This window comes from Numida meleagris, chromosome 1, assembly GCF_002078875.1.
Source record: "Numida meleagris isolate 19003 breed g44 Domestic line chromosome 1, NumMel1.0, whole genome shotgun sequence".
Classification (NCBI taxonomy): domain Eukaryota; kingdom Metazoa; phylum Chordata; class Aves; order Galliformes; family Numididae; genus Numida; species Numida meleagris.
This window is the reverse complement of record NC_034409.1, coordinates 178,755,662-178,767,856: the sequence shown is the minus strand read 5'-3', so window position 1 is coordinate 178,767,856 and position 12,195 is coordinate 178,755,662. Positions and strand designations below refer to the sequence as shown.

General features: G+C 40.5%; 1 protein-coding gene across 1 annotated transcript in view; it reads right to left on the bottom strand.

The window, feature by feature from the left end:
* GUCY1A2 (guanylate cyclase 1 soluble subunit alpha 2) overlaps positions 1-5,988 on the bottom strand; it is a 130,650-nt gene extending 124,662 nt beyond the window's left edge. The window contains exons 1-3 of the mRNA XM_021407673.1: positions 5,974-5,988; positions 5,792-5,853; positions 2,670-2,791 (exon numbers count right to left, since the gene is read on the bottom strand). Of these exons, the coding sequence (XP_021263348.1) occupies positions 2,670-2,791; positions 5,792-5,853; positions 5,974-5,988 (199 nt within the window). The remainder of the gene's footprint in view (positions 1-2,669; positions 2,792-5,791; positions 5,854-5,973) is intronic.

Below are 12,195 nucleotides of genomic sequence, written 5' to 3'. Positions count from 1 at the left end.
TGTCTGCACTGTTATGAAAAGAACACTGAGTTAAATTAAATATTCTAGTCACAGAAGCTGTCACCACAAAGGAAAGCTGTGCCACTGATTTGGTATCAAACATGGTTCACAGCATTTGAGTACGATGGATGTGGCTTCCTTAATTACTGCAGGTTAAAGCAGGAAGGAAGACCTCTATTGATGTCTAGACTTGTAGCAGGAATAACTTACCAAGAAGATGAGAAGAATCAGGCCCTCCCACTGCAGGAAGATGGTATCATGCTTTTGTCATGACTTGGCAGGAGGAAAATTCCAGTGTTCATACATGATAAACTGCATGCATCGAGCTGGGCATACAGCATGCAGCCAGAACTGTGCAGTGAGCAGAGTGAGCACCAGGACCACAGTGCAAAGCATCTGCTCACTGTCTTCTAGGCTTACTAATGATCTCACGATTTGCTGTCTTCTGATGAATAAGGAATGCCAAATGACCATTTTAGAGGCAGTTACAGGGTCAGGAGAGGTGATTTGTGTTGACATTATCTAATGTAAGAGATCAGGAGGTTGCTGCCAAGCATCTGTAAGAATATATTTCCCTGCAGCACAAGACAGTGAATCCTTGCTACCACTCTTATAAATAACTCAAGAGCTAGATTTGGTTCAACAGTTTCTCTAGCCTCCATCACAGTTAGATTCACTCCTGTCTCCTGTCTCAGCAATGCCAATTGCTCCAGATACCCATCCCAGTAGTTATGTCCTCCTTACATAGAAAAGTCTCTCACTAACACTTATTCAATCAGAAAAATAACTGTGTATGAGAATTAATTATGCAACCTCCATAGGAACTAACAATTAAAATGAAGAACTGGTTTTACTGCTTGTTGTTAGTGCTTTGCTCACATGGATTTTTTTTTATTATTTTGCTACGAACTCAGAGTTGATCTTTAAAAGAAGAGGTTCTCCAAGAGTCAATGCCTGCAAATTTATTTTCAACAAAACCCATTTTAATAATTCCCAAAGACAGTAACATCCAGATGCTGCTTATACACTGTGATCCCAATGAGCCGATCTGCCCCCAACACGCAGACTGTGAGGATACCACTGAAAAAACAGCTACACATCACCACTCAGCCATGCTAAGAGATCAGGACTAACATATTGATTTAAAAGCACTCTGAAGCCAAAAAGTATTTGTAACTATTTTTGGAACACGTATTTTTTCATGGTGAACTGAGTACTGAAAATCTAATTTGTCAGGGGGTTATTAACAGTATTAATATGTACATTAATACATAAAATCATTACTTTTTTTTTGCCTTGCCTTACAATTCATAGCATTTGTTTCTGAGCATTAGTAATCAATTATTTAAAAATGCAAACAAAAATTTGCTATAATTAATTCTGGACATATTTACAATTTAGTGTGTTCTTAATTCTCTTAGTGGCCCAAACATGGAAGGTGCCAAGCACAGCCTCTTCTCATGGCTTTGAGCAGCAGCTAAAGGTACTCAGAACCTCCCTGAAGGTGCTCAGCATCTTGCAGGATAAGGCACTTGACAAAGAAAAAACACTTTAATCACCGAGAAAACATTCATCTCTCGACAAAAACACACTAGCTGTTTCACAGAATGCACCATGTCTGTTTAACAGTTTGAGATAGAAAAGACTGACACACAAACCAGATAACCTCAAGAAAAAGGTTGAGGAGGATACAGTGTCAGGAGGATACAGTGGTCCACACTGCAGCACGGGTAGAATATTACCATACATTATTCTCCTGACACAGAAAGTACATCACGTCTTTAATTAATTTATTAGGTGGTCTTAAAGGTCCCTTCTAACCCAAACCATTCCCTGATTTAATGATTCCATGAATTATCATTTAAGGTCAGACTTCAGTCCTGTGTCTCCTGTTGAAGAAAAATTCTAGCTGTATAACACCTAAAAAGTCTGCAGGTTTATCCTGTATATTACCAGGTCAAAGGGAACTTCCAATGAACCAAAATTACATCTTTTGCACCTTACACCCTAATTTCAGCAGCTTACTGAGGGCTCCAAAGGAAAAGCAAAGAAATTTTAAACAGAAGAAGTATAGCCTAATGGTTAAAACTTGATCTGTAAAGTTTACTTTAAACAAGGAAAGCAGTCAGTTTCATAGAGGTGAAATAGTTAGAACAACCCAAAATCAAAAATTATGTTCTCAGCATCAGGCTCTGCACTTCTTTTACTTTTTTTTTCTACTGTCATGAAGGAACACAGCTTAGTGGGCAATATAATGGTAGGTGGTACATCCTGCTCTGTGTTTCTCCAGCCCTCTGTCCACCTTACCTGTAGATTCTGAGAGCATCTGTTCTGCAGAAATCCTACAAATCTAATTGAGACAGTTCCAAGACTCAGGCCTGCATAGATGCAAAGTTACTTTGACTAAAAGCCTTTGGAAGTTCCACATTCAACTTTCACTGACATCAACCCTCTATAACACAGTGCACCTCCACTGAAAAATCAGTATGGATTGTCTTAAAGGCACAAAATATGTGTAGAAAAGGACACAAGATATCAGCTACTTAAGTAGCTGCTTACTTCCTGAATTTCCGTTGTTGGAACAACAGTGCCTTGGTTCTATGCTGATGGTAAGGTGGTCAATAAACTTTTCAAATGAAGTAAACAAATTCCCCTAAAAAAATACATACCAAGTACATTAGCTGTACACTGGAGAATTCCTGAGACATCTTCAGTTTCTTCATTGCCAGAGCAGTCTGTGTAGGAGCATCTGTTTGTTATATTACGAAAGTTCTTCTCTGCATCCCTGTAACTAGAGTAAAAAAGTATATATAGATAATCTCCTTATACAAATGTAAGATAAATAACTTTCGGAAATGGTAATAAATGATGTGGTTAGCCTCCCCTGTCTCTTCTCTGTTCCCATCAATCCCTTTCATACATGTTCTTACACAGATGACACTAGATTAATAGCATGTGGTATTACACTAGAATCTGGAATATTATCTTCAGAAAGAATAAATACATGAGAAAGAAGGTGGTTCCAAAGGGTTCAGGTGTGAGGGAAGAGTAGCAGGCATACCTGTCACACATTATTCCTGCTGGGATGCTCTAACAAAGTTGTATAGTAAACTCCAAGTAAGATGTTTATGAGACAATGGAGAGTAACTAATAAGAAGAATAAATCTTCTGTGTCACATTACATTAGTACTGCAAGAATAAAATCTAGCTTTCTCTGTGGATTATCTTCTGAAGAGATGAAATTTGTATTATAGACTGCTAAGGAGAAATTAAAAAGAATTCCACCACTGCTGAAATGTACAGAGCTGTGTTCAGGCCAACAGAAAAGAACTGACATCTAAATTATTCTGTTTCATTTAGCTTTGCCACATTCTTTTTCCTTAATTCAACAGAACCAGAACCGAAGCTCATACTATGAGTAAAACAAAGCTTTTTGCAGGTGATAATGAGGACAGAGGAGTAAATACAAGTGAAGAAAGTATTACAGCAGAGTGACAATGCTCTTGGCAAAATATGTAATTGATTTAGCTCAGTGCTCAGAGAAAATATTTTTTAAATGAGTATTTTATTAACAGTTTTGCTGTGCTTTCATACTTTGTTTATACTCCATAAATCATGAATAGCACTAAGGACTGGACTTCTCATCTGATCATGTCCTGAAAAGCCCAGTGCCAGGTTTGCCAGCACTCATGGAAAAGGCTATGACAGATTCAAAGCTGCCCATCAGGTTACTCCAACAGCAAACTGGTCTTCCATGTGGAGCAAAGCAAAGGCTGATGGTCCACTCTACAGTGACCATTCACCAGGCCCTTGGTGACACCAGGCCATGCCGAAGGACAACAGCCCTTATCCTGTTTCAGCAGCAGGCCATGTCCTGTCCCAGTGCCTGTGCTCAAAGTCACAGCCCAAAGCCACAACCAAGCAGGAGGCCAGGCCTCTGCAGGCTGCACCACAGGCTTCCTGGAATGGCACCACGTTCATTCCTCACCTCTGCTCTTGAGAGAGACAGGAGATTTAATGAACATTTACAGTGGGCTGGGAGTCATTACGAAGGTACTGGCCGTGGGGCTGCATGGGCCTCTGTGAAGAAAGTCTGGGGCTGCCCCATGCTGAGCATGGCTGAGCCCAGCAGCAGTGTTGGTGGTGCCTCTGGGAAACCATGTTCGATAAAGGGCAAAAAAAACACCTGGTGGTGTGAGGAATGAGGCAAAAGAATGTGAGAAACAACTGCATCAGTAGCAGGGGCAGCAAAGGAGGATGGGGAGGAGGTACTCCAGGCACAGGAGCATATATTGCCCTGTGGCTGGTGAAGGACCCCACTTTGGAGCAGGGGGATAAGCCAAGGAGTGCTCATGTTGGAGCAGAGCAACACTGTGCGGAGGAAGAAGAGGAGCTGCTATGACTGACCACAGCTCCTGTTGCCCACTGCCCTGCACGGCTTGAAGGGAGGAAGGAAAGGAGACAGGGATGAAGGAGTGAGATTGAGCTTGACAGAAGGAAGCCCACCCCAGTGCATATCAGCAGTAAGGATCACAGGGCAGCGCAAATATAGGATGCCTGCTACAGACAGGTTCTACTTTCTCCGCGTTTTACTTAAACGAATGTTCAAAAACTTGAGTCAAAGTGCATCGTAAATCACAGGAATTACAGGTTTCTGGAGTGTCCCGTTTTTAAACTCTGTTCATTGAAATAAGACTATCTAAACCACATGTGCCCGTTAATTATAGGCAGCATTGTTTTTGCACACATGCTTTTCACAAAGCTCTGTCTCACCCACTGACGTCTCCTAACGTGATGCTTCACACAATTTTTTCTTCTCACAGATGAAAATATTAGCAGCCAGAAGACTTCTCCCTTTCCCTGTCCCATGGTGGACATCATAATTACCTGCCAAGGCTGGCTCCCTTCTCTCGCCCTCAGGTGCTATCCAGGCGTGCTAACATTGCAAATGTCACCTACCAAGCTAGGGCTCCCTTTGAGTTTCAACCAAACACTGAGAAACAGGCAATCTCCTCTAGAGCACCAAGCTTCAAAACAATGTCATAAATCCTAAAACGACCCTAAATGCAGCTTGAAAAAAACTTCCCTTACATCTTTGTAATTGAATTCAGAGGACGGCATTCCTCGTTTGTCACATGGCACTGCCATTTAATGGCTATAGACATGCAGCCATTGTGTTCTGTTAGAAATGTGAGCTGTCTGCAAAAACAAAATACATGTGTAGGTAAACAAAAGGTTGTAAGGAGATTATTTTAATCAACAGAAGAATGTCTCAGGTTTTCATGATGACAGTTGCTATCACTTTGTTTTTTTTACTCCTCAGTCATCTCTTAATTTTCTTAATAAACTCTTAGGAGGTGATTTTCTGCCCTGCCCTGCTTCCACCCACACAAAAAAGCAAGTATATAGCCACACACATACGTAGAAAGAAATTGTGTCTGATTTTGCAAGATCAGTGCCTCAGCTCACAGAACAAATAATTTTTCCAGAAGTCTGATCTGGCTCTATGAGAAGCAAATTGGAGTAGATCTTACGCTTTTACAAAAAGATTCCCTATTCTCCTCAGACAGGAAATGTGACTGTTAATGGAGCAGTCATGATGTGATGGGATTGCACAGAAACAGGACTGGACAGCAATTTATCAATAATATCTGTAGTATGCACTGCTACTCCAGAGCTTCCCTAACAATTTGTGAGGAAAATTAAAAAGCTTGTCAGCACAGGCTGTGACTTCGAAAGCATAAAGGAAAGCACTACCATGCACCTTTCACTACCTCAAATTAACACTTACCCAATAACTTGATGCTCAAAATACTGCAGTGTCCTTTGAAGAGTTTGCCGAATAGTCTGAGGCTATGGAAGAACAAAAGAAAATAAATACATCATGAGATTAGGGAAGTATAGCACAGTTTAATTAAGATATCTTCCAACACAATATTCAGTTCTCCAGCTTTACTCCTCCTCATCATCTACCTTCCAGGTGCCCATCATAGCATTAGATAGGAAATATTATTCATTCCTTGTATCTTAATTCTTCATCAAATAAGAAATAATATAAATGAGACATATAATTTATACTGCTTACCAAACTATTTGTGCATAACAAAGGAGCCACTTCACTATTAGCTCTCACCAGCTATCACCTGACTATTATCTCATTGCTTTAAAATAATTAATTTGAAATAGTCTGCAAATAAATGCTATAATTTTCTGATGAACATATCTCCAGGAAAAGGCATTGGGTTTTTAAACTTTCTATGCTCCCCAGAGGATTTTACATTAAAGAATATCGTAAAGACATAATTTATTTTGACTTGCTTTCCTGGCAAGCCATAATTCTCCCATCATCTTTTAAATCACCAGGAAGCTCAAGTTCATCAAAAGAAAATCGTGACATGCTTCAAGCATCTTGATAGTGTTTCATTTTAATAGGTGTTCACCAAACAACATACGTGCATAACTGTGCTTATTTTCATTATTAAAACTACTATAGTGTTCACCAAGCAACACACTTCTACTACTGGAACTTCTGCTGTTCCTATTATTTTGAAATAATACCTGAGAAATCCTTGGATAAATCAAGGAAATGTAAAATCCATGTCATTCTCTCTAGAATTTTCCAAGTAATTTATGACAAAACATCATTCTTCCAAAATTACCAGCATGTACCAAATCTGAAGTTTTTCACCTGTACATTTTGTCCTAGTGACAAGCAGACAAAGGTACACAATTTGAATTTAAGTACCCTCTAAGTATCCTTCCTTCTGTACCAAAGGCACAGGGATATTTTGGTAAGACTCAGCAGCAGCACCAGACACTCAAATTTTAGAGATATTTAGTATTTCTCCACCTTTTAGAAATGACATATAATTGTTTTAGAAAGTAACAGCTGAACAGCCTGATAATTTGAGCTATTTTGTTCTTGAAAAAACACCACTTGAGATTTCATTCAAACCACCGTCATCTTTGAAAGTCTCAGATTTTGCAGACTGATGTAGAGGTTCAGCAGTTCAAGACCTCACCTTTCTTTCTACAGTTGCCTGTGAGTTGGCAGAAGGAGGTACCTGTTTTGATGACAGCAGGAATGAAAAAGACTAGACAAGGTTTGTGCGAGTGTAAAAATTTCTTTTTTAATGCCAAATTGTAGGATTTTGTCTGTCCTTTGGGATTGAAATTTGTAGAAATGCATAAATAAGCTGAAATAGATGTAAACCTTGAAAGAGATTTTTTATATAATTGTATTTGATAAGTACTTGTCCTCTCTGCAAGAGCTATGTCCTGTGATATAAGATACTTTTCACTGTTCCTCAGCCTTCTCTTCAGAGAATGAAACCCCTTCCCCAACAAGTATAATTTAAAGCCCTCCTCACAAGGTTACAAAGCCTGTTGTCAAAAACATCCTCACCCCACTTTGTCAGATGAATTCCACTCTTGCTCAGCAGTCCCTGCACCATAGAGACCAAAGCCCAGCCAGCAACACCAGCCACAGACACTGCCTTACAAGATATATCGACTCCAACCTGAGTCTTTCCTACTCATCAGCAAGATCAAACACACCCCAGCTGGGCCCCACACCTTTTGCCCTTGACCTCAAAGCCAAGTAGTCACTTGTGATATTCTCAGGGGCTCCCCTGGCTGTATCGTTGGTGCCCACATGGATGAGCAGCAGGGTTCACCATACCAGCGCCAGATGAGCCTTGGCAGCCTACGTACAACATCATGTCAGCTCCTGGCAAGCAGCATGCCACCTGAGGCAGCAAGGTAGCTTGGCAGATAAATTTATCCTCGGGAGATGGTTTCTGATAACTACTACCTTCCTTTCCTTGGAGCCATTAACAGTTGAGGCTCAATTGGCTCTGATACCTCACCACAAGGTAGGTCACCTCTCCCACCTCTTCCCAGAGCACTATTCCTGCTCTGTAACTGCTGAACTACATGAGGAAAAGGGCTCTCTGGTGTGTTGCCAGAAGTAATACAGCTCCAGCCTCCCCCATCTCAAGAGTTTCCACATGGTAACACGGGGCTCAGGTTCTTGGCTCTGCAAGGCCTCTACAAATAACTTGTTCATTGTCCCTTACAGCTATACCTGCTCATCGTCTCCTGCAGCTCTTCTACCTTGTAACTCAGCACTGAAACCAGAACAGGCCACTACTGCACAGTAGCGGGCAGAGATTCTGGCCACGGCACCCCATCATGGCAGCCACCATGATCTGCCAGACACCTCTGTTTGTGGTGCTCAGCCTGCAGGATGCACTTGGAGAGAAGTCTGCCCTTCTCGCTAGATCTCACTCTGCCCTACAGTAGTGCAAAACTGATTCAAGACCTGAAGCTAGAACACTAATAGCTTCAGAGGTGTTTTCAAGACTAACGGGAAAATCCTTACGAATGTATTTCTCTAAATGACGTATTCAAGGGTTTTTGTTTGTTTGTTTAACTCAGACAACTTCCTTTGAAAGGGAATTCTAGTTTAAACACACATCATCTGAAGAAAAAATTAGATTAATTCCATCTCTTTTTATAAATGTCTTTCATAGGGCAATCGAATATAAACTTTCCAATCTCTTCTCAGAGGACAAAGGCTTTAGCCTCTTCCCTGACCATTTCCTTTTATATCTGAAATATCTCTATTTTGATTGCAACACCTTTGGAAAGAAATGGTAGGGCTCATTTGCCCAACTGTAGGTATCCAAAGTGATACACTTCTTTGTACAGTTGGCAACTACTAAAAGTCTAAGGACTCAGTCTTTAGAAACATCTATGTCATTTGCCTGGAGAGGATGTTGACTGATTGCTTTAGACTTGCACATTTTTGATGTTTAAGTGAGGACAGACAAACCCCACCATGAGGTGACTGTACTAAATAGAGTATCCTAGATGACTGCTTAAAATTACAAAAAATGCGATTTCATATTCTCCATCCCATTCCTTTAGCATCTTATGATGCCCAGCTAGTACTAGAGAAGAAAGGGGACTGTAGGAAAATGGCATGTCTAAGCCAAAAGAGCAGCTAGAAGCCAAAAGAGCAGCTAGATACAGCTTCTCCTTAATCCTAACAAGGCTTCAAAGACTTTTCCTGGTAAAAGCTAAGTGGCACCTAGCTGAGCCTCAAAAGTGCTTCAACAGTCCTGCTCTTAAAAACTTGAGTGCTAAAAATTTTAAACAGGAAAGCTGAAGCACTGAAAAGCGTAATAATCTCAGCTAGAAACCACTTCACTTCTATCCGAATATCTTCAAGGAACTCTGCCAGGTCAAAGGGCTCCTTCAGACTACTGTGTCCTGGGGAGCTGTATGTCCCTCCTGGAGGCATGGAACTTCTGCACACAGGACGGATAAGCTACTGCAACCTCAGCCAAATCAGCACTTGCATGCTGATAGCTTTAAGTGTTTCAAATTTGTAGTCTTCAATCACTAACTCAGCAGATGTGTAAGGTTTTAATTGAGGGTTTCACTGCTGAGCTGTCATTAATGAAAAACACTTATTTTTCTGTTTTTCAAAAACAATCCTAGTGAAGTTTCTGTGCTTAGGTGATTACAGATCTCTAAGCATACATGTACCTGGACAACCTGGAAGGAAATAAATAGAAAAATAGTTTTATTTCTGTTGATTGTTGTTTTGTTTGTTTGTTTTTAATATTTACCCCATGATCATGAAAGTGGTGGAAATCTGTTCTTTCCCTATCCTTCTGGTCACAACAATATTGATGTTAAAGAGGCACTAATCAAAGAAACAAGGCTCCAGTTGAGGACAAACATTTATCAATGTTTCCCAAAGGCCAGGCATGTGAAGATAAGTATTGAAATTGCTGCAACTAGAAAAAAACAGAACTGAAAAAGGAAAGGAAGGCTCCTTTGGCATCTGCAGTTTTATGATGATGCAGAAAGGAGAAAGGCTCCCTAGCAGGACCTGTACAGGTGGGATCCCTCTCTATCCCCTTCCCAGTAGGGTGGAATGAAAGGGCACAGACCAAAATCAGAAATGGAGAAGCAAAGCCCCAACACAATGAACCAGTTGAAAATTCAAAAAAATCCATCTTTAATGGTGCTTATGATAATTTGGAAAAAAATATTTGTTTTATTCTCTAGCTTCTGAACCTTTTGGATGAACTCAGTATTCTTCTTTGTAACCATGAAAATCAACTTTCTGCTTCCAGAATTTTGTGTTTTATATAAGAGTGCCAACTGCTTGCAGACCACCACAACTAGCACCCGATTTGCTATCAAGAGGAGAAGATGCAGACTCCCCAGGAGAGGAGTGCCTGGAGAACTAGAGTGGGACAACTAACAGCTGGATGCAAAGCAAGCTGCCCGACAGCAGCACATGGTCACTCAGACATGAGGAGGCAAAGGTGCAGCACCAGGGCTCAGAATCACTAAGCATCTAAAGCTCAGACCATTCTGCTCCCCAGTTCATACAAGCTGGGGTACTCTTCACGGACAAATATTTGTTCACATCAGAGAAAACAATTTAATAAGTAACACTGAGACCAAGAATTTTACCCCATATTATACCATGGCAATAACTATACAAACACTCTGAAGAAATAAAACAGAGCTAACTAATAATTAGAAATTATAACTCCTGTATCCCCAGCTGCCTTTCAACTAGAAGCACTGCAGATATTATGGATGGAAATTGCCTATTAGATCATCTAGTCTAACTCCTTGACAGTGAAGGATAAATGTCTCAGGGTGCTATCCATTATAATAGCGGCTGGGATCATTTTGTTCATCTGTTGAATTTCAGCCATGTCTGGGATGGATGGAAGATCTGTTCTGTCCTGCAGAAAGAACACATTCAGTACGTGAGGGCATAATAGATAATCCATCTCTAATGCTACCTGTTCGTTTTTGAAAGCAACTCATACCTACTGCATAAAATCATTGGTGCTATGCTAGGTGGGAAATGAGAAGCTGTACATGACAGTGCTCCTCAGGGAATTTCTTCTGCTGGGATAGGACAAGCCCAATGTCCTGAACATCACTGGGCCTAATTTTATATACCAAGCTGCAAAGGTGCTTTGAGTCCCATGAATGAAGCACAGATATTTTTGTCTTCATTCTGAAACTTAGAGTTTGCAAGCAGACACATCTAGAAAAAACTTGGATATGAGATAGAACTATTTCTTTTTCCTCCTAGCATAACATATAGCCCTTAAACATTAGCACAAGAAGGAAAAGAAAAGAAGGCTTATCTGTTGGCTTTCCATGTTTCACCAGGACTACACTGAATTGCTGTAAAGTGGCACTTCTGCTTGAGCAGTTGTGAATGAAGGACATTCATTCTCAATTTTATGTAGCTGTGACTGCACACTGCAATTTAGGGGCATGTACTGATGTGGTCTCTGCTTCCAGGCAGCGAAGATGCCTGCAAAGTATGAATGTTTTCGAATAAATGCTTTTTCCAAGCACTGAAGAATTGAGATTTCAGTCTGGGACCGCACAAACATTAAGAAAGCCACCATCACTATGGTTGGGTCTCAGTACTAGATGTGAAATGCTTAAGTTCACCCTAAACAAAACTTCACTGAGGTCCATACAAAGCTGCAGTCCCTTGGGCACAGATAAATTATTTTTAAAAATATTTGATTTGCCAAGGCTGAAGTTCCCTTGCACGAGATTCTTAGCTACCAGTTCAACTCAACAATTCAAAGTTTCAGCAGTGATGCAATTAATAGCCCACACAATAACTCAAAGAGTAGTCTTCAGGTTCTTTTTTTTTTTCCCATTGTCAGGAAGAAGACTGTATTCAAAAAAGACAATTCTTAAATTCAAACTGTTTGGCAGCAGCCAGTAGCAGCTTCCTCGCTAGAAGTTTGATGTATTTTCATTTGAGCCTTTAAAGAATAGTGGGAATAATTCCGCGTGAACAGAAAAGTATACCAGAAGCTATTCCCACTTAATAATGTTTATAGTTCAAGAGATTTGTTACATGGACCATTCAGAAAATAAAATGGACCAGAAATGTAAGCCAGCCTAATGCTGTGTCATGCTGTAATTTTCTTTCCAGAAAGATCAGCACAGCGCTTCGGGGTACACAGTCTCCTCTGAACGCGCGCCCAGTCGCTCTCAGCTCCTTCGGGGGAATCTGTGCCCCTGAGATGGGAGCAGAGTATTTGAGTTTTCAAACCAGTGACAAATTATTTTTTTTTTTTTTCTGGATTTGATTCTATTTTCAGCCTGGTATTGGATACAAGT